Source organism: Asterias amurensis, chromosome 4 (genome assembly GCF_032118995.1).
Source record: "Asterias amurensis chromosome 4, ASM3211899v1".
Classification (NCBI taxonomy): domain Eukaryota; kingdom Metazoa; phylum Echinodermata; class Asteroidea; order Forcipulatida; family Asteriidae; genus Asterias; species Asterias amurensis.
The window spans coordinates 10,139,322-10,163,149 of NC_092651.1; the positions used below are offsets into that span (position 1 = coordinate 10,139,322).

At 38.7% G+C, this 23,828-nt stretch overlaps 1 protein-coding gene across 2 annotated transcripts; it reads left to right on the forward strand.

The window, feature by feature from the left end:
* Positions 1 to 1,367: 1,367 nt before the first annotated feature.
* LOC139936712 (pirin-like) lies at positions 1,368 to 23,748 on the forward strand. 2 transcript variants are annotated; one of them, XM_071931595.1, is made up of 10 exons: positions 1,368 to 1,472; positions 4,507 to 4,731; positions 5,310 to 5,402; positions 6,501 to 6,581; positions 8,559 to 8,765; positions 9,325 to 9,454; positions 10,025 to 10,107; positions 11,455 to 11,521; positions 16,436 to 16,519; positions 23,654 to 23,748. In XM_071931595.1, exons 2-10 carry the CDS (start codon positions 4,507 to 4,509, stop codon positions 23,692 to 23,694), a joined length of 1,011 nt encoding a protein of 336 aa, XP_071787696.1. In that variant the 5' UTR covers positions 1,368 to 1,472; the 3' UTR covers positions 23,695 to 23,748. The 2 variants fall into 2 exon arrangements, with proteins under 2 accessions (XP_071787696.1, XP_071787695.1); XM_071931594.1 differs by having other exon boundaries at positions 23,556 to 23,714.
* The last annotated feature ends 80 nt before the right edge of the window (positions 23,749 to 23,828 follow it).

A 23,828-nucleotide genomic window follows, 5' to 3' on the forward strand; every position in this document is an offset into this window, starting at 1 on the left:
CATTGGTGGGGGATTTGCCCGTTATTCCCTAGCCCCGCCCCCTCTGCGCTTGCTAAGTCCAAGTTCAAGTCCATTTTTGCTATGGGCATATAATTATAAAGTGTATTTGCAATAGATAGTGTGCTTGAATTGGTGTGACTAAAGAAAAAGTTTAACACAAAAATATCACCGACTTGATAATTTTGTTCACCTAAGTTCTTTCTGGTCAGACTCCTTTTTTTTTAGTTTGAACTAATGGATCGGTTCAAGGATCAGTCCGCGTCGGCGGCCCGGCCAGTTGGTGGGGAACAGAGCTCCGGCGTTTCCCATCAGCCTGCCCCGCCTCCGTGTCCAACTCCGTTGCGGCCGGCCTCAGCGCCGGGGGTGAGCTCTCGCAGCACTCCCACAGACAAGGGTCCGTCTATACTCAAGTCTCAATCCCGTGGGAGTACTTTAATTGTCACTCTATGCATCGCCTATCATCAGAAAACTGCTCAACCTTACCTGTGCCGCGGGTCCATGCAATAGCTACATTTTGACGGCGGACCTCTCGCACTATAGAACGGGACTTCAACATGGGGTCCACCCGTAGACCTATATAAATGGGTCCACCACACAAAAATGGTGCGCCCCAAACTGATTCATAGTTATTATGTTGTTAACAAATAATTTACCAATAAGCCCTTTTTCAGGGGGGGGGGGGGGGTCATGTTATTAACACAAGTATAGTTTATGACAAGTTAGCACAACCTATAAAGGTTCTACTGTGCTTCAGGAGACTTGATGAATCTGACTTTGGACTTGGGAGGTCGAGGCATGCTTCACAAACACTAGTCATAGTAACTAATTTAGTTTAGAAAAAACACTATTTTGGGGGTGTTGCTTTCTGTGGTTATTTAGAAAAACATTCCAAATGGCTGACCTGCCAAAAACTTAAAAGAAATCTGAAGTTTAATTGTCCGAAAGTATAATAGTATTTTTGAATATTTTACTATTATTAGCCTACGCCAGAGATTTGCATAGCCCCCTTTCACTTACATTCATTTCACGCAGTCAAATCCAACCGCATAAAAAGAGTGACAAGAGATGAGTGGGCCTATTGAAAACTTTCTGTAAAAATCTGTGTTTTGATTGGCCACATCACCTCGGACCAATCAAAAGACAGATATGGACCGCATATGCCTACGTCACTGCACGTTTATCCAATTAAATGATTGTATCCAATTATATCGCTGGTTCTAAAAAGCAAGTACCCGTCTTTTTGCGGATAAAGACAGGGGACCAGTCTCACCGTCCGTGAAAAAACTAAGCTTAATGGATCTTGTGGTGGCGCTATTTAAGAGGACCGTTAACAAAACTAGACTAAATTAACATTTTGGTGGCGCTATTTATGGGGACCATTAACTTGTTTTAAAAACCACGAAACAACTTTTCTTTGCTTGTCAACACTTTTCTTCTGGCAGAGAAAGACCGTCACCGTGTACACAGCATTGGTAAGAAGAGAATGGAATGTAATAAATGCTAAAAAAATGTTTAAATACTTCAGTAGCAATGGTGGAAAACTTCTCTAGCAAATATTTTGCTTGCATTCTAAAAAAAAGCTTTTGAATTGAGAAATGTTAACATTACAGTTTACACGTTAATTAAAGTGATGTGTGTGTCGTGATCAGACCATGACTCGACAAATTTACGTTTGCGCACTCTTTTCTCTTGACTCTGGTTATTATTATTAATGTCAAAATGTGTTTTATTTTGTTAATGGAGGAATAATGTAGGCCCCCAGTGACTGGATGGGGCGCTAGATTCATTTTTTTTCCTCGAAAATTTTGACATTATCGGTCATATTTTTAATATATCCTGGTGTCATGTGTTTTCAGTAGGATAACAGGAAAATTGTTCACAATCAAAAACTAAATATTTTTGTTTCAAATCATCTATCCAATTTTTCAACAATAACACTTAATACACCTCATGGTGTGTTTTTAAAGTTTTGGTTTTACGTTGAGAGAGACAGTCCGCCATTAACAGTGCTTATGGCTGCACGACATTGGAGCAACGTTATATGTTTTCACACCTTTCATTGGTTGGTATTTTATTGAAAACTCAGAAGCTAGTATGGCGTGCAAAATAAATCAAAAATATTATTCAATTACTACTTAACAAATTTAAGTAAACACCCCACCCCCCTTGAAGCACACACACTTCATAACAATCCCTTTTCCCCCATCAGACCAGTAATGTTTGGTTTCAGGAGATAAGAAACCAATCTATGATATTTTCTCTTTAATATAGACTTAATATTTATTACACTTATCTGAATTTATTACAGTATGCAGTTAATCAAAACAATTTTTTTGTTGTCATTTTCACTTAATAGATTTTAATTTTTTCCCCATATTGGTACACCAAAGAATCCCAAATAGTAACCACCTCACGTGATCCATCTAGTGACCAAAGCAGAATGAAACTCAATCTAGCATATAGTAATTTTGTTTTGAACTTTCGAGGTTGGATGATGTTTCTTTGACTCATTTGAATGTTGGCATAATAATGCACTAGTGATTTGTACCAAAAATCAATCAATTATAAATGTTTGAGCATAACCAACGACAGGAAACTTTATTCTCAGCATGATTAAGCCTGATGAAAATACAGACCGTGAGTAAACTGCATAGAGCTTCTGTCACCGGTGCAGCTTGCACAATCTCGCGGTAAACGGGAATCAAAGTTGGGGTTCGAAAACATGAGGGTCGATAACGTATGACGCTACGATGTGACCGATAATGTCAAAATTTAAAAAAAAATGAATCTAGCGAAATAGCCTAGTTCTAGTGTAGGGTTTTTCAGGTCAAAATTTTATCAATTGAGTAGGTAGTTGCTATAACGTAACCCTCTTTCCGACGGCGTGCGGAGCTTCGGCTGTGTGTGCACGTCACCGGCGGGGTGAACGACTCAGCGCTGCGTGTGGTGCATTGTGTATCCCGGTAAACTGTGCAGCCGTAGTCTTGGTTCCAAGACCATTGGTGTCGCGCGGTCACACACAACCAACGTTCGGATCTATGCACGGCAAAAACTGTACACGCTTGTAATTATTGAACATTAGCGGGCGCTCTGTTTCTATGATTTCCGCATCTCACTGCGTGTACAAGACTACGGCTGCACAGTTGCAGAGATACAGAAATCACCTCTCGCAGCGCTGAACAAACAGCCGAAGCTCCGCCCCCTCAGACTCAAATTTTCAACCTGGGACATATGTTTTTTACTCTTTCGCTCGGGGATCTGGTAAGTTTTTGTCCTTTTTATTCAACTTATTTCCTCAGTGGTGTTTTGATTGATATTGTAGGATTCATTAGACATTGAGGATCAAGTTCGTGTTTCAAGAATTTGTGTCATGGTTTTCAAAAGTGGTAAAAATGGAGCAAATCTGCTGACTAGCTGTCGAAATTGTACGTTTTTAACCATTTCGCCCTGCACACATTGCGAATGGTTCGTAACCATTGGCTACGCCGTCGGCAGGAGGGTTACGTTATCGCAACCCTTCGGCTACGCCGTCGGCAGGAGGGTTACATTATCGCAACTATGGAGTAGGGTGCTGATTTTGGTGTCACCTTAAAGGGAATGCAGAATACATTATAACACTTTTTATATGGAACCAATGGGTGTTGTACTTTTTGACTTAGGCCTATGCCATTTTTAGTATTGTAATATTGTCTTGAGGATGAGGACGTATGCACTGCATATTATCTATAGGGCCTTTGATACCTAATTATACCTAAATAAGACATTAGATTTTCCTTCACGCAATCATATCTCGGCTTCTGTACTTCTTGTTAACATCGAGCAAACGCTTAATGTATGTATCAATGAGGCATCAGTGGCAAGGTTGGGAAACCCGTCACATCCGAGAGTGACGTCAATTTTCGAGCATCGGCGGTCGAGGTTGGCTGGATAAGTAAAAAAATCGGCACGCAAAGTGTTCACGTGTAACTTCGGCGCGTGTTCGGTAAAGCTGTCCGTTTACATTGCCCGCCGTTCACTCATAACTTTATGGCGCACACAATCCTATCTAGACCACCTGTAATCTAAGACCACATGGACTTTTAGTGGCCAAGCAGATAAGAGCAAAAGCACTCAAGCTCTGGTGTTTCTGATCAGCAGAGTGTAGGTTCGAGTCCCAGTCATGATACCTGTGTCCTGAATCAAGACACTTCTATGATACTTCGGATGGGACGTAAAGCCGTTGGTCCCGTGTGTTGTGTAGTGCATGAAAAAGAACCTAGTGCACTATCGAAAAAGAGAAGGGGTTTGCCCTGGTGTTCCTGGTCTGATTGGCAGCATATTGTGCCAGCAGCACCTTGTATGCCATTACATGGTATTTTAAAGGAATAGGTCTCATACTTCAATACAAAGCTCCACATACCTTGCAGGGAATAGTACTGTAAGCTTTGATACCCCTAAGGGTGTGATGAAGCGCTATACTAAGGACCAAGTACTATTATTAATATTTTTCATTATTTTTATTTAAAGATGTGGGTCCGACTTGTCAGGATTATAATTTTGATCTTGGTAGCTTTGGAGGTGACATCATCCAGCAAGGCTCACGTTGTCACGTTAACGGAATCATTCCCGAACAGTGTGCTTATTACAGCAGCCAACCATACAATGTCTAGGTACATCACTAAAGCTGTGTTGAGCAATGAGCAGTCTGAAGGAGTCGGGGCTCGTGTAATGCGCAGTATTGGAAGGCCAGAGGTGAGTGTCACAATCAATATTTGAAGGAAAAAAATCATTCATAAATACCTCAGACAGTTCCTATTGGTGGAGAGCGCGTCACGTATAAACCTTTGTTTATGACCAGTAAAAAGTGTTGAAACACGGGCGTGACATGCAAGCTTGCACCTGTGCTTATAAGACAGTTTCTGCATTCCTATTGGTCGAGAGCAACGGCTGAAACAGTTGTGCCACATCACGCAATACGCGCGACACGCACAGCATTCCCTTATAAGGAGTTGTTTACCCGAGGGCCTTACCATTTCATAGCTGGAGGGGTGTTGTGTTGAAAGAAATTATTGAACAATTATAATTTTTGCATTTATTTTACTTTTTGACAAAAAGTGTTGATGTTTTTTGACCGATTTATGAATGGGAATGAAAGTGTGGAATCGGCCAAGATATACCACTTTTGCATGGAGCATTTTTGTGCCAGTTACAAGGTTTGTACAAAACCGAGATAAAATTTTGTTGCACTGGCATAACGATATTACGCTGGTAAAAAAAAAGTGAAAATGCTCTGTGATTTTTGGACATGTTTCTTCATCCCACTTCCTCAGCTACAAAACCTGGATCCGTTCTTGATGTTGGATGAGTTTAAAGCCAAGAACTCTGGTGGGTTTCCTGATCATCCGCACAGGGGCTTTGAAACGGTAACTATATTTGTTCAGGACATTTATTTGACAAACTGTAGGATTAAAATGATTGATAAAATATTTTACATGAATTTTGGCAGAGATCACTTTTTCATTCAAATGTTTGCCCATTGAAAATAAGGTCGATGGCCTAAAGTTGTGCATATTAAGCCCGGTTCATACTTTCTGCAAATGTAAATGCAAATACGATACAACTTTTGATGTCACAAATTCGCAACAAATAGTTCACATCAGCTCAAATTTGCTCATCTCCTGCGAAACAATTGCTGCAAAAACAGCCCTGTGGTTTCAAAATTTGTATCACATTCGCATTCACAGGAAGTATGAACCAAGATCAAATCCATCTATCTGGTTGCCTTGTATGGTCATGTCCAAATCGGTGGCTACAGCTCTGGTACGGTTGGATGGCTGCGTCACCATGTGTTGAAGTATAGGACTTCCTTAGCAACAGTCGTAGCCCTAGCTGTTGAGTCTTTTGATTAATTCAGATCTAACTTACAAATCTCAATGGCGTCGGTCTACATGACCTAGAGGATAACCTTCAAGATCTTGGTTTATGTGTACAAATGCCTCAACAACACAGCTCCTGGCTATTTATCCTCTTTCCTGTCTCTCCATCGGCCTGGCCGCCCAACTCTATGCTCAGCATCCGACACTACTCGCCTCATGAAACCTAACTCAATCAAGCTTCTCAAGTCAGCTACAAGTCGCACATTTTCTCATTTTGCTCCACACACCTGGAATGCACTCTCCACCTCAATCGGGAAATCTGAAATTCGAACATTTTAAATAAGTGTATCAAACATTCTCTGTACCCTATCTAATGCGCTGCACTCTTAGTGGCGCTATACAAGTGCCCAATATGTATGTGTGTATGTATGTATGTATGTATGTATGGAAGTTGAACATGCGCTAATAGTCTCTTGTAAACTCAACAGTAGTAGTAGCAGCCAATTTGGATATTTGGATATGGCCTATGCTTTAATTGGTTGTGTTCTAATTGAAGGTACACACCCGTGCTAAAAGCTTTATTGGTAGACCTTCTTGTCTGTAACTACATGTATTTAATTAGTAGTTTTGTGTGTTGGTTTTCAGGTGACCTATTTTCTTGAGGGAAAGTTTTCACATGAAGACTTTGAAGGACATGCTGGGATCCTGGGGCCAGGAGACCTACAGGTATGAACAATTGATCGCATTCTTAAGTTTGCAGCCCTGCATAAAGCCTGTTTCATACTTCCTGCAAATCGGAATGTGAAGCGATTTCTGACTTCACATGGCTGTTTTCGTAGGGAATGTTTGGCAGGAGTTGAACACATTTCAACTGTTGTGAATTTGTGACGTCGACATTCGTACTGCGATTATGAATCGGGCTTTAATGATGTCACCAAAGTGCTTGGGCCACCTCCGCTCAATGTTGTTATTATTTTAGGAGTCATTCCTCACTTTATGATTGAGTCACATTGGTTGGGATTGCTTTTATCAGGGATGTGATTTCTTTATTGTGATTTCTTTGTTTTTATGAAATTAGGCCCTGTCACCAGTCCACACAAGTTAACAGAGAGCATATTGCCATGCATAGTAATAGTTTTCATATAGCGCTTTCACACCTGAAGGGCGTCTCACAGCACTTCCACCATTATTACCCCTGGTCACTGGGCCTTAAATCATTCCCTAAACCATCTCGGCTCTCTAGGGAGTATACAGCCTGTGCAACTTGCGATACACGGCTAAATCAATCACAAGAACAGGTACCCATTTACCCCTGGGTGGAGAGAAGCAATTGTAGTTAAGTGTCTTGCTCAAGGACACAACTGTCACGATCGGGATTCAAACCCACACTCTGCTGAACAGAAGCACTAGAGCTTGAGTTTTGTGCTCTTATTCGCTCGGCCACAGCACCCTATATATATGCATACATGAGTGAATATTGACACGCTGTCTGGGATCCGAGTACTTGTCCTCTATTTCTAGCATTACTGCGGAGTGTCATGATTTTGTGCCCTTTTGTTTCCTTATAAAGCTGTTTCTTGTTTAAAACTATTGGACACTGTTGGTAATTACTCAACATAATTTATATCATAACAACTCGGTAACAAGCAATAGAGAGCTGTTGGTAGTATAAAACATTGTGAGAAAGAACTCCCTTTGAAGTAACATTGTTTTTGAGAAAGATGTAATTTCTCACTAAAATATCAATATAAATCACAAGGGAAACTGACTGGGTAAATTTTGAAATGATTTTTGGGGTTCTCACTAAAATATTAGATCTTTTTAAGCCTGAAGTGTTTTAATTTTTGTAGGCATCTGAACGCACACAAATTTGTGAAACAAGGATTTTTCTTCTTTCATTATTCTCCTGCAACTTTGATGACCAATTGAGTCCAAATTTTCACAGATTTTGGATACACCAAGTGAGAATACTGGTCTTTGACAATTACCAATTGTCAGTGCCTTTAAAGTACGCGGACATCATCGGTAAATGTCCGGCATTTGCACTTGATGCGACCCACCGTAACATGAAATAACAAACCTGTGACAATTTAAGCTCAGTCAACCGGTCACTGGAGTCACAAGAATTGAATGACAAACCTGTGAAAATTTAAGCTCAGTCAACCGGTCACTGGAGTCACAAGAATTGAGGGAAACCACCTTAGTATGCCTTTACTGTTTTTAGACATCAGGATTTATTTCTCAAGAACTATAGACTTTTAGGCCAAACTATTTCAAGGGAAGTTTTCCACCGCTACCATCTTTATTTGAACCTTGTTAGTTATCTGTAAATCTATAAGTCAATGTTAAAGTGAGAATACTAGTCTTTGACATTACCAAAGGTGTCCAGTGGAGTGCCTTTAAAGACACTGGACACTTTTGGTAACTGTCAAAGACTAGTCTTCACAGTTGGTGTAACTTAACGTATGCTTAAAATAACAAACCTGTGAAAGTCTGAGCTCAATCGGTCGTCGAAGTTGCGAGAAAACTACTCCACTTCAGAGGGAGCCGTTTCTCACAATGTTTTATACTATGAACCTCTCCCCACTACTCGTTATCAAGAAAGGTTTTATGATAATAATTATTTTGAGTAATTACCAATAGTGTCCACTGCCTTTAAACCAGTTGTGTAATTTGTTGGTTTTTGTTCCCCCCAACTTGCAGTGGATGACGGCAGGAAGAGGCATCGTCCACTCTGAGATGCCAGCATCTGATGGGGTAAACCATGGCTTACAACTCTGGGTCAATCTGGCCAAAGAGTACAAAATGGTCAAGCCCGCATACCAAGAATTGCTGAGCAAGGACATACCAGAAGTAGAAAAAGATGGGGTCAAAGTTCGCGTCATTGCTGGGGAAGCCTTAGGGAAAACGGTAAGAGACAGTTAAAATGACAATTCTGAAAGATGGTGTTTCGGGGGTTGAGGAGCAATTGGGTAAATAAGTTGTACTTACTAAAGGTCTCAACAGTTCTGTGTTGTGTACCTGACCACAATTCTGTTGGCCGACTAGACGATTTTATCCCTTAATTTTTGCCCTAAATTATACATTTTCCATCGACAACCTTTTTTATGGACTCGTGATTTGAGGATCGGTTGTTTTAAAACCTTGTATGCAATAAAATCTTTGTAAATTGATCGACAACCCACATTGAGAAATCATTCAATGAACTGTGCCCCGCATCGCCCTCTGTAGGCAAAAGTTGTCCATGTTTGATTAGACTTGATCCAAGGCTGTGTATTGTACACAATCTGCAGGCTTGCTGCACAATGTATGGCAATTCTTGCGACCGGACGACCGCCAATTTCGAACCCTGTAAACTATACTTGCATTAAATTGTGATACTTGTGTCTGGTCTTGCACTAAACAGTTTTAAAATCTGAAAGTTTGATTTCCAACACTAACTAGTTGGTTTGTTTACTTGTTGTTCTAGTCCAAAGTTTATACCCGGACCCCTACCTCCTACCTAGACTTCACTCTGCAGAAAGGAGGTGTAGTTGATCAACCTATTCCACTTGGATGGACAGCTTTTGCGTATATTCTCTCCGGCAAAGCCGCCTTTGGTAGGATTTAGGATCACTGTTACACTATAGATGGATTGCACATGACGTCGTTGACCACCATCTTTGATTAAACTAGTCTTGATTCAAGGCTGTTGGCTGAGAGTTGTGTGCAGCTACTACCTGCTTGCACTTTTCCATTTTATCATCAAATATGGCAATAGATGACGCTAAGTGCAGTCCATCTATAGACCTTATGCATTGATGTCATCCAGCGGCCGTCTTACTGGAAAAACGGTGACGAAACAATCCAAACGCACAGATCTGTACGCGCGGCGCACAGGATTGGCCGATGAACAACCTCCTTTTGACCTCTAGGTGAGGGCGCCCTACGGAAATGACGTCATGTGCATAAGGTCTATTGACAACCTTCTTTAGAAGATACTTTCCAATAATAATGCCTCCATGCCTCCCCAAACTAAATTAATATGTTCTCTGCCTTGTAAAAGTCATAGAGCTTTGTTTATTGGGTTTTTTCTTTGAAAATTATTAGTACTGTTTTCATAGAGTATTATTAAATGTGAGTTTTGAATTGAACTGAACTGAATATTTGTTATCATTCTCTCATGAAAGGCACTGGTGACAAGCAGCAGGAAGGCGAGCCACATCATACAGTATTGCTGAGTGATGGGGACCATGTACACATCCAGAACAAGGTAAAAAGAAGATGTACACTCGGTGTTTACATTCACTAAACTATACCTTCTCAAACATTTAGTTGAAAGTTTTCAATTCTGATGTTTGAGTTAAGCATTATTCATAAATAACCCTGACAGTTTCGCTAGACCTATTAGTGGAGAGCGCATCAAGTGGAGGTTTTGAAAGACTCTGGGCACTTTTGGTAATAGACCTATCCATTAGGCTCCCCCACGGTGCACATGTGAGCAAGAACACGTGCGCCTCTCCAATGCCATTCTGCACAACTCTGCCGCGGGCGCCAATCGTACGCGTACGCATCTCAGACTTTTGTGTCAGACTTTTGGTTGTGCAATGGGTTGTGATTGGTCAATACGCAATAGGGCGGGGCTTAATGGATCGGTCTATTCTCAAAGACCAGTCTTCTAACTAGGTGTATCTCAACATATGCATGAAATAACAAACCTGTGAAAATTTGAACTCAATCCGTCGTCGAAGTTGCCAGATAATAATGGAAGAAGAAAAAAAAACCTTGTCACACAAAGTCGTGTGTTTTCAGATGCTTGATTTCAAGACCTCAAAATTTTATTTTGAGGTCATGAAATCAAATTCGTGGAAAATTACTTCTTTTTCGAATACTACGTTACTTCAGAGGGAGCCATTTCTCGCAATGTTTTCTACTATCAACAGCTCCCCATTACTTGAACTACCAAGTAAGCATTTATGCAAACAATTATTTTGAGTAATTACCAATAGTGTCCAGTGTCTTTAAGCATTAACAAAATCAATCTTTTAAGTAGTGGGTAGTTTATTAATAAAACATTACCTCCCTAGTTTTTCTCCCTTTCTATATTTTATCCAAGAGAGGGCAGTATAAAAACTAGTGCTATTTGTGGTTGGGTGCACCGCACTAAAATATAAGCTTCACATAGCAACCAATGCTAAAAACATCCGGATTCCCATATACTATAAAAAGAATATTTTGAAGTCACACTGGCTCTTGAAAACAAGCCTAATAATTTTTCTATCAACTTAACTTTTAGAACCAAGAAAACCTTGTGGGGTAGCAATGTTTCATTGTGTGATCTGTGAAGCACCCAGTATGTTTGCATGTGTCAGCCCCACACACTCACCATTTTCTTATCTTGGAAATCGAGGACTCTTTATTTTTCCATTGGGTTTGACTTTCATTTAGCAACGGCCAATTTATCCTCACTCTTTCAGAACACCCAGATCCCCATTATTCAAATCATTGGTTTCTGCAGGAAGACACCCCCACACAACCCATTGATTGGGAGAACTTCAAATCATTTGATTTGGAACAAAGTTGCTGAAATAAATTTCAATTTCTTTCCATCCTATTATAGGAGACGGAGCCTTGTCGTTTTGTGCTTATTTCTGGCAAACCAATCGGAGAGCCCGTTGTCCAGCATGGTATGTATTGTAATACATCAATAACATTCTCAAATTCAATTAGATAACTTTCCAATCAGGCCCAATTTCATTGAGCTGCTTAAAGGCAGTGGACACAAATGGTAATTGTCAAAGGCTAGCCTTCACAGTTGGTGTATTTCAACATATGCATAAAATAACTAACCTGTGAAATGTTGAGCTCAATCGGTCATCAAAGTTGCAAGATAATAATGAAAGAAGAAAACACCATAGTCACACGAAGTTGTGTGCGTTTAGATGGTTGATTTCGAGACCTCAAGTTCTAAACTTGAGGTCTCGAAATCAAATTCGTGGAAAATTACTTCTATCTCGAAAACTACTGCACTTCAGAGGGAGCCGTTTCTCACAATGTTTTATACTGCCAACCTCTCCCCATTACTCTTTACCAAGTGAGGTTTAATGCTAATAATTATTTTGAGTAATTACCAATAGTGTCCACTGCCTTTAAGCAGAGAGTGATGCTCATAGGGAAGGTACACATTTGGTTGTCAAAGACCAGTCTTCTCACTTGGTGTTTCCCAACATAAGCATAAAATAACAAACCTGTGAAAATTTGAGCTCATTGAAGTTGGGAGAACATGATGAGAGAAACAACACCCTTGTTGGATGAATTTGTGTGCTTTCAGATATCAATAAAAGACTTTTAGAAAATACTTCTAGCTAGAAGTCTTTTATTATTTTAGTGAGAAGTTACCTCTTTCTCAAAAAACTACGTTACTTCAGAGGGAGTCGTTTCCCACAATAATTTATACTATCAGCAGCTCTCCAATAGTTGTTGTCAAGTCAGTTTTTAAGTTAAAATTTATTTTGAGTGATTACCAAACGTGTACCTTCCCATTAACACCTTTCTGCTAAGCAAAAATAAGCAGGATACCAGTCACAAATTTAACATGTGAGATGGTACTTTGGCTGGTAACCTTATTGTAATAAGTATAATTTTGTTGTGGTTAGATACTTTTTGTGATTAAGCAGCTCAGAAAATACTGCTTACCTGGACTTGCTCGTGACAGCATCTCTGGTCGCGGCAATCAAGAGCGGACACCAACCCTGAGAAATCTGGGAAACGATTCATGCAAGAATTGTTTCTCTCCGATGCTCTAATTGATGCTTCTAATCAACGGGGGCATTTCAGATGGAATAATTTTGTAGGATGCTTAAAAGACACTGGACACTATTGGTAATTGTCAAAGACCAGTCTCCTCGTTTGGTGTATCTCAACATGTGCATAAAATAACAAACCTGTGAAAATTTGAGCTCAATTGGTCGTCGGAGTTGCGAGATAATAATGAAAGGAAAAACATCATAGTCACACGAAGATGTGTGCATTCAGATGCTTGATTATGTGACCTCAAATTCTAAATCTGAGGTCTCGAAATCAAATTCGTGGAAAATTACTTCATTCTCAAAAACTACTCCACTTCAGAGGGAGCCAATTCTCACACTCTGTTGTACTATCAACCTCTCCCCATTACTCGTTACCTAGTAAGGTTTTATGCTAATAATTATTTTGACTAATTACCAATAGTGTCCACTGCCTTTAATACTACAAGTAAGCTTTTGGGTAGGAATTACACAATTCTTTTACCGAGTCATAACGAAAAATTAACCCTACCTTTTAGATCACATTCAGTGTAATAAAATGATCATCACCGGGGTTTAATTTGGGAGAAAAATACTCAAGGCCCCGGGTCTTATAGCTCAAAATAATGACTGAACTAGAATTGTTTGTACAAAACCAGAATGAGAGAAAAACTCCCTTGTCCTGCAAGGGTTTGAATCTGTCTAAAACTAGCATATTGACAAATTTTTGCACAGGACCCTGGCAAAATCCAGGTAGATCAAATTTAATCTAATCTGCATAGTTGATGTTGAGGCATTCAGCATGAGAGAATGTGCATGATACCCATACGTACGTAATGAAAAACTCTGTAGTTTTAATCCCTTGTGTGCGTTAGCATGCCTGCAGTAAATGGCTGTTTACCGTGAAGCAGGTTATGTTACGTGTATAGGATAGGTTTGACAAATGATCGGGTCTGGCCGGTGATTGAGTATGACCGGACATTTGGTCCGAGGAATAGGGTTCCAGGCTCAGATCTTTGCATCCGGTTGTACCATATCACTATCACCATGGAGGAACTCGCCTCCATACCACCTTAGAGCTGCATAAACAAAAAAGTAGCTTAGCACAACAAAATAATGCTCACCAAAATATGGTTACCACCCAAAATACCATTCCACATGTACCATCTGTGACTGGTATCCTGCTTAATTTTGCTTAGCAGAAAACTTTTAAGCAATATCTATTAAGCAGCTCTTTGAAATTGGGCCAGAGCCTATTTTCGTGGCTCTGCTTACCACTGAATTCTGTGCTTACGTTCACCATTCTCAGCCGAAGTTCTAGGGTAGCTGTGTAAGTGCAGAATAAGGGAATAAAAGGGTTGCAAAGAGGTCTTAAACGGCCATTTAAAACTGGTAGGGTCGTGGCCGAGTGATAAAGGTCCGAGCCGAAGGCGAGGGCCTTTATTGCACGGCCACGGCCCTGCAAGGTTTTAAACGGTCTTCTCACTTGGTGTATCACATCATATGCATAAAATAACAAACCTGTGAAAATTTGAGCTCAATCGGTTGTCGAAGTTGCAAAATAATAAGGAAATAAAAAATATCCTTGTCACACGGACTTGTGTGCTTTCAGATGCTTGATTTCGAGACCTCAAATTCTAAACTTGAGGTCTTGAAATCAAATTCGTGGAAAATTACTTCTTTCTCGAAAACTACTCCACTTCAGAGGGATCCGTTTCTCACAATTTTTTTATACTACCAACCTCTCTCCATTACTCATTACCAAGTAAGGTTTTATGCTAATAATTATTTTGAGTAATTACCAATAGTGTCCACTGCCTTTAAGAACAAGTCTCTACTCTTTTATTCCCATTCATAAATGCCATTTTGGTTAAAAGGCGTAATAGAGTAGAAAACTCTGTAAATACTTATCTGTTTACCGACGTCTGAGCTCTGTATGTGTGGAAATGCGCAAATGCATCCTCGTTTCCATGGGCTAATGGAACAACGAGATCAATCACCCTGGGGAACAAGGTTGTGCCCTAACCTGCACAATGCTATTCGAAAAAACAACCGGTTATAAACAGCTCCAGCTGGTCATTATCAACCGTTTAAACACCCCCACGTGACGCGCTCTCCACCAATAGGAATAGCCAAACTGTCTGTGGTAATTATTAATACCTAGTAATGTGGAGTGTGCACGCGCAAAAGCACACACTTACCTGTGAATTACGCTTGATGTAAAAAACATTGTCTGCAGTTTTAGAACCTTCAGCCCAAACTCAACTCAGAAAGTACTACTACTGCGTTGTAATTTATCACTGCTTTGTAATCAAGATAATCGACAATGTATGAGCAAGGTTGCTCATGATACATATTGATTGATGTCTGAAATTGTATTTTCAATCATAACACTCTAACAAAATAATCCAAATGATGAAATAACAAAAACACATTTGATCACTTTCTTATTAGTTTATGAAGGAGCAAGGAGGCAAAGATGTTTTTGCACTTTGTTGTAAAAGCTTGAAACTGGGCAGACATGTACTTTATACCAAACATTAAATTTTAGATAAAGTGCCATTTGTAATTTGGCCATTTTAATTCTGATATAAAAACTACATAACTTGAAATGTAACACACGTTTCAGACAAGTGCTCCAGACAAGCGCTCCAGAGTTGCATCGAACCAAACTCTGAATTAAGTATATTAAGTTGCAGTCGTTCGGAACTTCTCTGGAGTGCTTGGTTTCAGACGTCGATCTTGTCATGAGCCGAGGCCAATGCAAATGTTATGTTAATGACGCGTACTTTATACCAAAACATTAAATTTTAGTTAAAGTGCCATCTCTAATTTGGCCTGTGGTGGCCTTCGCGGCCATTTTAATTCTGATATAAAAACTACATAACTCGAAATGTAACACACATTTCAGACAAGCGCTCCAGACAAGCGCTCCAGAGTTGCATCGAACCAAACTCTGAATTAAGTACATTAAGTTGCAGTCGTTCGGAACTTCTCTGGAGTGCTTGGTTTCAGACGTCGATCTTGTCATGAGCCGAGGCCAATGTAAATGTTATGTTAAGTTCGCCTGTCTGAAAAAAAAAGGTATTTGGGTCGACCTAGAGTTGCTCTTAATTTATTTTGTTCGGCGCGACTCTGGAGCGCCTGTCTGAAACGAGTGTAAGAGGCCTAGAATTTCATTCCAGTGGCTATGTATATGTTAATAGAGTCCTACAGTTAAAAAACCCATTAAGGTCTGCCATTTTAAAAACTTTTTTAAAGCAAGACACTAAACCAGTTTTTTGCTTCGTCCTTTGGATGGGACATAAAGCCATACGTCCTGTGTGTTTTGTAACGCACGTAAAAGAACCCAGTGCACTTAGCGTAAAGAGAAGGGGTTCGCCTTGTTGTTCCTGGTTTGATTGGCCATTTGTAAACCATTTTAAGCAATAGCTCCACATACCTTGCTGGAAAAAATACTAAGACATTTGATGCGCCCCTATAGGTTAGTGATAAAGCGCTATATAAGAACCTTGTATCAGAATTTAGAATAGCAAAGGTCGTTGGTTGGAATCCGACCGGAGTAATATGCCTGTGATTTTTTTCACAATACTAAATATTCAGTGCTAAAACACATCGGTGTATAATGTTAAAACAAAGGTTGTGGGTTCGAATCCCATCCGAGTAAGTGATTTTTGTTCAAATACTGAGAAAAAGTACCGAGTCCAAATTAATATTATTGGTTTTTTTTTAATTTTTAATATCAAAGGAACACCTTGAAGAAGGGTTTATTTGTGGTTCTTTGTTTATTTGTTGTTGTCTGTTGTTTGTCAACAGGTCCATTTGTCATGAATACTCAGGAGGAGGTCCAACAGGCAATCTCTGACTATCGCAATGGCGTGAATGGATTTGAGAAAGCTCGTAAGTGGAGATCAAAAAATGGAAGTAAATTCTAAATAATAGGAATTGCAGTGTTAAACGATGGACACAGTCGGAGGGGGTTGGGCGTGTGTCAAAATGGATGCTGGTGGTTATCGACTTTCTGAACGGAGCAGATTTTTCTGGACTTGAAAATCGCAAACTGGAGTGATAAATAATGCAACAAGGCAATTCCCATACATTATTAGAATATGCTTTATCTGTCTTTTTAAATTATATTCATACAAAACGGAAGGCATAATATGTCAAGTTATTTTATTTTATTTTGTCTTATTTGATTTGAGTTTATTTTAATTCGTTTTATTTCATTTTACTTTATTTTATTTTGTTTTTCTTTTGTTTTATTTTATTTTGCTTTATTTTATTTTGTTTCATTTTGTTATGCTTTGTATTATTTTTATTTAGTGGACACTAGGCAGTGGACACTATTGGTAACTACTCAAAATAATTATTGGCATAAAACCTTACTTGTGACGAAAGGGCTCCCTCTGAAGTGACGTAGATTTAGAGAAAGACGGAATTTTCCACGAGTTTGATTTTGAGACCTCAGATTTAGAACTTGAGGTCTCGAAATCAACCATCTTAACGAACACAACTTTGTGTGACAAGGGTGTTTTTTTCGTTCATTATTATTTCGCAAGTTGGATGACCGATTGAGCTCAAATTTTCACAGGTTTGTTATTTTAAGCTTATGTTGAGATACACCAACTGTAAAGGCTAGTTTTGACAATTACCAAACGTGTCCATTGTCTTTAACTCATTCTAACCAATCATGTATAATACCTCTAAAGCCTGATGACCGATAATTAGTTTATCACATTATTTGAATGTGCATACTAGTGTTTCGCATTTATCGGTGCATTTCACCATCGCGTCTCGGGCAACTGCTTTGGACAGACGAGACTTAATGCACTGATGCGCTTGATTCGCTCTGTTTTTTTTTTGTCACCTGATGAAATGTCAAGGGGGCAGACAATTTGTCTCCTTAATTGACATCAGGGACACTTATTGTCGGAGCCTGCATCATTGAATGTCTGATGTATTCTTGATGTATCGCATTGTGTGGTTTGTGTTTTTGGTTTTTTTTACTCAAAATTCAATGTAAAAATTTGCTCAAACTACAGCATATGGCTATTCAGCAGAAGAACTCAAAACTTTTCTTGCAAAATATGTATTGATTATTTTTCCCAAAAATTGATTCACCCCCCCTCCCTGCCCCCCCCCCCAACACCAACAAAAAAAGGCTGCATCTCCCTCCCAAAACCCAAAGCCAAAACCCAAAGTGGCTTATTTTGATTGAGATATTCAAATTTTCAATGAATTTAGTCAAAATAATGGCAATAACTTATTAAAGGAACACGTTGCCTTGGATCAGACGAGTTGGTCTATAAGAAGCCATTTGTAACAGTTTGTTATGAAATGCATATGGGTAGAAAGATGTTTTAAAAGTAGAATACAATGATCCACACAAATTTGCCTCGACATTGCATGGTTTTCCTTTTACTTTGGGAACTAACACTGTCGGGCATTTATGGAAGTCAAACATTTTACACCCATAAATGACTGACCGTGTTAGTTGCTGAGGTAAAAGGAAAACTGCAATTTGGAGGCATTTTTGTGTGGATCATTGTGTTTTACTTTTACAAGATCTTTCTACCCATGGATTTTATAACAAACGGTTACAAACGCTTTAAAAGACCAACTCTACCTAACCAAGGCAACGTGTTCCTTTTATAACAAACGGTTACAAACGCTTTCAAAGACCGACTCGACCTAACCATGGCAATGTGTTCCTTTTATAACAAACGGTTACAAACGCTTTCAAAGACCAACTCGGCCGATCCAAGGCAACGTGTTTCTTTAAAGGGGTTTCACAAACTGCCCTTAAAAATTACTACAAGTTATGCTGGCCCTGCAAAGAGCCTACTTTTTGGCAAATAACTAAATCGCACATATTAGTATATTTTGTAATAGTATAGACGATGTGACCTCTGACATCACACGAAAACTGTTAACATGATTCGCACGCATACCGTTGGGCGCGCATACCGCCGGGCAGCCAGCTAGAAAATGTATGCAATCTTGCCATGAGCACGTGTCTTCTTGCCCGGCGAAACATGACGTATACAGTGTTTTGTCAACAGAGTGCGGTTTGAATGTAAACATAGGTCACATCGTCTATAGTTTTTAACATAGGCGATAGTAAATGAATAAATCTATAGGAGTGTGTGTGAAATTCAGTGATAGTGTATACATATCTAATCTCGTGTATGAAACTATGTGATAATATATAAATGTAATTATAAGAGTGTGTGTGAAATTTAAGAGCTAATTTGTCTCTCACAGAAAAACCATCATTCTATCCGTTGGTGTCCTTGTGTCATAGAAACAATTCCACATTCTTGTGACTGTAATCATTCATTGTGATGGAGTAGGTTGATTTGTTATTTTAGCTTTCTTTTACCTGGAATTCAGCCCTGTCTAGGTAAACACACAGATTGGATTTCATGCGTTACCCGTCTTGGCACTTAAAGATCAGGCGTGTGATTTTTCTCAGGATTTATCCTGAATTGTATGAATTTCTTGAGCCTTCAGATTTTCTTGAGCATAAGCAAAGCAATCACCAAGGGGAGAAAGAAACAGGCAAGGACTTTCGTCTTTGAACATGTTGAAAGGGCAAGGCCTTTTTCATTGAGCAAAGGGCACATGAACAATCTAAAAAGTCAATGGGAAACTTTTGAAGGGCACCAAGGCCAAGACCGCAACGAAAGCCATAGTCCACACTGAAGAAATAGTCCACATTTTGTCCAAACATGTGGTTTTGTACTTTTTTGGTGATGCACGGAGTCCATAAACTTTTTGAATTGTAATATCTGAGAGTTCCAATCTAGAGCAAGGGGGTTGCCAGGCATGCAAGCCATTTATTAGGAAATTTAACATTCGCTAAATTCAAATTTTCAAATTCATTTCACATTTATTTTCATATTGTCGAAAACACAGCATTACATATATACAATGTAATAGCATACAGAGTAGTTATAAACAGTCAAAGAAAATGAACATTAAGGAGGCCGATTTGATAAGCTGAGGCTTGTAGTAATCAGCCTGTTGACAGGCAGAGGCAAGATAAACGGACAAACAGAGGACATTCGAATTGGAACAAAAACAACTTACAAACAACAATGCTTAACTAAAGTGAAAGTTTGATGTATAATGAAAAAGTACAAAATGATGGTATACCTGGCAAAGCATTCAACGGAAAGAAAGCTATGTTTCCATGAATATCCATGCAGCATGCATAGTCTTTTAAATAATGGAACTCTCTGAATAGTTGTTTCTAAACGTTAACGTATTGACCAGAGTTTTGGTTACAGCAGTTATTGACCCAATTCACCGGACGTCATCATCAGAATAATCTTGGCTGCGCCCTTTTGGTGGGCGATGTCACTGTGCGTTATTCAGTGAAGTGCGCAGCCATGGTGACGCGACGTAAACATATTGCCCACCAAAATGGTGATTGGGTACAGTCACCGCGTGTGACGCAAGTGCAAGGGGGTCAGTAGTGGAACTTTTGTTTTCATCGAAATTCGCGAATGACTCTTTAAACCAGACACTATGATGACGCACTTAAGATACCTACAAAAATAAGATTTTGAACAAAACATGTTGAGGAACAACCAAATTGGGATACATTTTCACTGTTTGCTTGGAAATTGAAGAGTGAAGAAAGTAATCTGAATCTTTCTTATCTCATAATTAGCCTGAAGCGACATGTATTATAGTTGGACATTGTTAAAAAAAATATTCCGCTTCCTGAAGTTTAACGCAATTAAAGGTAAATTTATTCCAACCATAACATTAAGCTGATGAATGGCTCTAAAGTGAGTTGTTTAATATTGAAAAGAAAATTGGAAGTGAGGAATCTGTAAACAAGTGTAATTGTATAGTTGTTTTGCAGATCAAGTAGAAGTTTCAGCTTCATTAGTCATCCAGTTTTTAAAACAAAAGGGGAAAACCCACAGAGCGCTGTTTTCAGGATAAATACCAGTACCGGTAAATTCGTTGTACATCGTACATGCTAAAATAATTTTTGTCTCCTTAGAAAAAATTCTTTCCATGACATTGTTTGACTCATTTCTCAACAACTTCGGCACCTCGGCTAGTAATATTTTTAGGTTAGCTTTCTGTCATCCTCATCTTCAAACTGTGTAAGTTTTATGTAAATCTGTGGCATTGTGTTTTTCGACCTACAAACCCTTTAACGATTTTGTTTACTGTCAGAAACTTTCTTTGGGAATGTTTTTTTCCCGCCCACCTCTAATATGAAGATTGAATTGAAAGTCATCCATAATGGATTTTCTGTTCCTAGGTAAAGCATTCCATGGCAACCCGCTAGCCCTCCCATGGGTCCCCTGGTACAACACACAAACCAAGAGAAAACTACTTGAATTTAGTTAGCATGCTCTGGGCACTGCTCCAAATCGGTTGGGTCTTATTCCAATATCAGATGGAAGAGTAATGGGTTCAACAGCCCTTGGTTTTCACTCTACATCGTATTACATGCATAGATATTGTACAACCTTGCTCTATGGTTCAACTGACATCAATTACACAAAATGCAACACACAAGTTAAAGGTAGGGACACAGATTTAATCATAATAAGAATAAAAATAATAAAGACTTGTCATGTGCACATAACCACCCTGCTAGATGTTCAAGGCATGGTAAAAAACAAAAACAAAAGAAAACAGAAACAACTAAATTAATCCTTGAAAACCTGTGTCATGGGATAATTTTTGAGAAGAAATTTGAATGTTGTGGTTGAAAGACAAGATCTAAGATGAAGTTAAAAAGAGTTCCCGCGCGGCGCAGCTGAAGAAAAAAAGAAGAATATAAATGTCTTTGTAATGCTGATTTATAGGCTCAATTTTACAGAAAGTTAAGAAAAAAAGACACATGTGAAAAGTTCAGCTGAGTTCAGTGTCTGGGAAATTAGCTAAAATAAATGGTGTTTTTCGAAGACTGTTGAATCTATCTATGTTTCTGGAGGTGACAGAAGGGGCCAATTTCATAGAGCTGCTTAAGCAATTGCTTAAGCACGAAAATAGCTCGCTTATTTTGCACATGTTATTCGTACGTATTAACACTGTGTGCACTCCAAAGCTGCTTACAGTTGTGCATAGCAAACTATAATCAATTAATATATGATCTTTGGAAACTAAAAGGTCATTTTAAAAATGTTTACTTATATTATAACAAAGAGAGACATGGGCCTGGAGAGGGAAGAAATCTTGATTTAGAAAATATTGTGGCAATAACAACTCCTGTTCCTTAGATTGTATGCAATAAAACCGAGATTGAGATGCAATTCGATTGGTTAAACTCTTTTGTTCTAATGAGAAGGCAGCCAATCAATGTATATATATTACAGCCTTAGAGGAATAATAATAATAAAATAATAATAATGGAAACTTTTAAAGCGTTTGTATCTGCCGCAAGCGATGCTCATGGTGCTGCTCTAAAAAATAAAAAATAAAAAAATAAAAATATTATCACATAAATAGAAAATAAAGTTAACAAATTGTCTGCTAGGGTCAAAACGTCAGGCTGTGAACTATTATTTACATTTAAATCATAGGTCCTTTTGTCCAGATCATATCAATCAAATTATTTTAGTATTGTAGTTTTCGTTGATTTCATTTACTTTAAAAATAGCATTTATTTTTTAAGGATATAGGCCTTACAAGATTTTATTTATCACTGTTATCTTTCTTATATTTGTTATTTTCACAGCACAACATCATGCTAATATTCACTGTTATATATTTGATATTGTTTTATTTTTCCCAGCACAGTATCTATGTTGTACTAATAATCATTGTTATATATCAGATATTATATTTTTACAGCACATTATCTATGTTATACTAATAATCTATAATATATCAGATATTGTTATTTTTCCAGCACAGTTTCTATATTATACTGATAATCACTGTTATACATATCCAGGGGTCGAAATTAAGTGTATTTCCATGGTAGTCAGCAGGGCTAGTGACCAATAATTTTTAGTAGCCCTGATTAGATTTTGGTAGCCCAAAAGACACATTATGTCTCGCGTCACGGCTCAAACTTTACAATACACCAATAACATAGTTCTTTATTGTTTGTGATGATGATTTTTGCATTATTTTTCCACTAGCCCGTTTGGCTATCAAGCTGGAAAAATGAGTAGCCCGGCTGTAAATCTGGTAGTCCCGGGCTAGCGGGCTAGTGGCAATTTCGACCCCTGCATATCAGATATTGTTATTTTTGTTAGCACAGTTTCTATAATTTACTAATACTCACAGTTATACATCAGATTTTGTTGTTATTCCAGCACATCATCTGTAATAAGTATGTTTTTAAGCGCTATATGATTTAAATTATTATAATTTGTGTGACTTGTTCAATGATATGGATTTGTAATCTAATAAAGAAATATATACCACAATTTCAAAAGAAATTGACTGCATAGAACTCTCATGGGAGAAGCTGTGTATTGTATTGCGAGTGAGTTTCACTTGACCGTTCTTCAACAGTATAATGATGTTTTCTAATTTAATAATTGACTGCCCTGTTCCAAATCTGACCTGTTACATACATTAAGTCAAGGCTCTTCAAATAAACAGGACAACCCCTTCCAAGCAAATGTGATGCTAAACTGTTGCAGACAAGGGGGCAGTGTATAAATTTGACCAAACCCAACTTTTTTCTGGATTTTATGGGTTATTCTATTAAAATAAAAGCCCACAGGCAGTTCAGAAGAACATGTATGTGTTGTCACAGATGCTCATTTTTATTTTTTATTTTTTGGTAGGGGGGGGGGAATTTGCTTTGTAACACATTGTGGGACAACCCCTTCCACTTAAACTCTCACCTAAACAAGTGTTGATATAAAGTAATGCCAATCTGTTGCGGTCAAGAGGAATGTTAAAAGTTGACCAAATGCAACTTTTTTGTCTCTGGAATTTATAGGTTATTCTACTGCAAAAAGCCCACAGGCAGTCCAGGAGAATTACATTTACATGTGTGTGATGTCAACAAATGCCCATGTTGTTTTTTTCTTGACACAGTGTGCTCACTGTGGAAAACTCCAAACCAAACCTCTTCCTGAAATGTCTTGAGACCTTCTGAAGTGGCCGGTCTGAAGCTCCTGAAAGTGGTTAGGTTGCCAAAACTAAACACTGCATTCTCCCAGGTTGACCAAAACAACAAGCTGACTGTGAGAGATCGGGGAGTGTGAAAAGA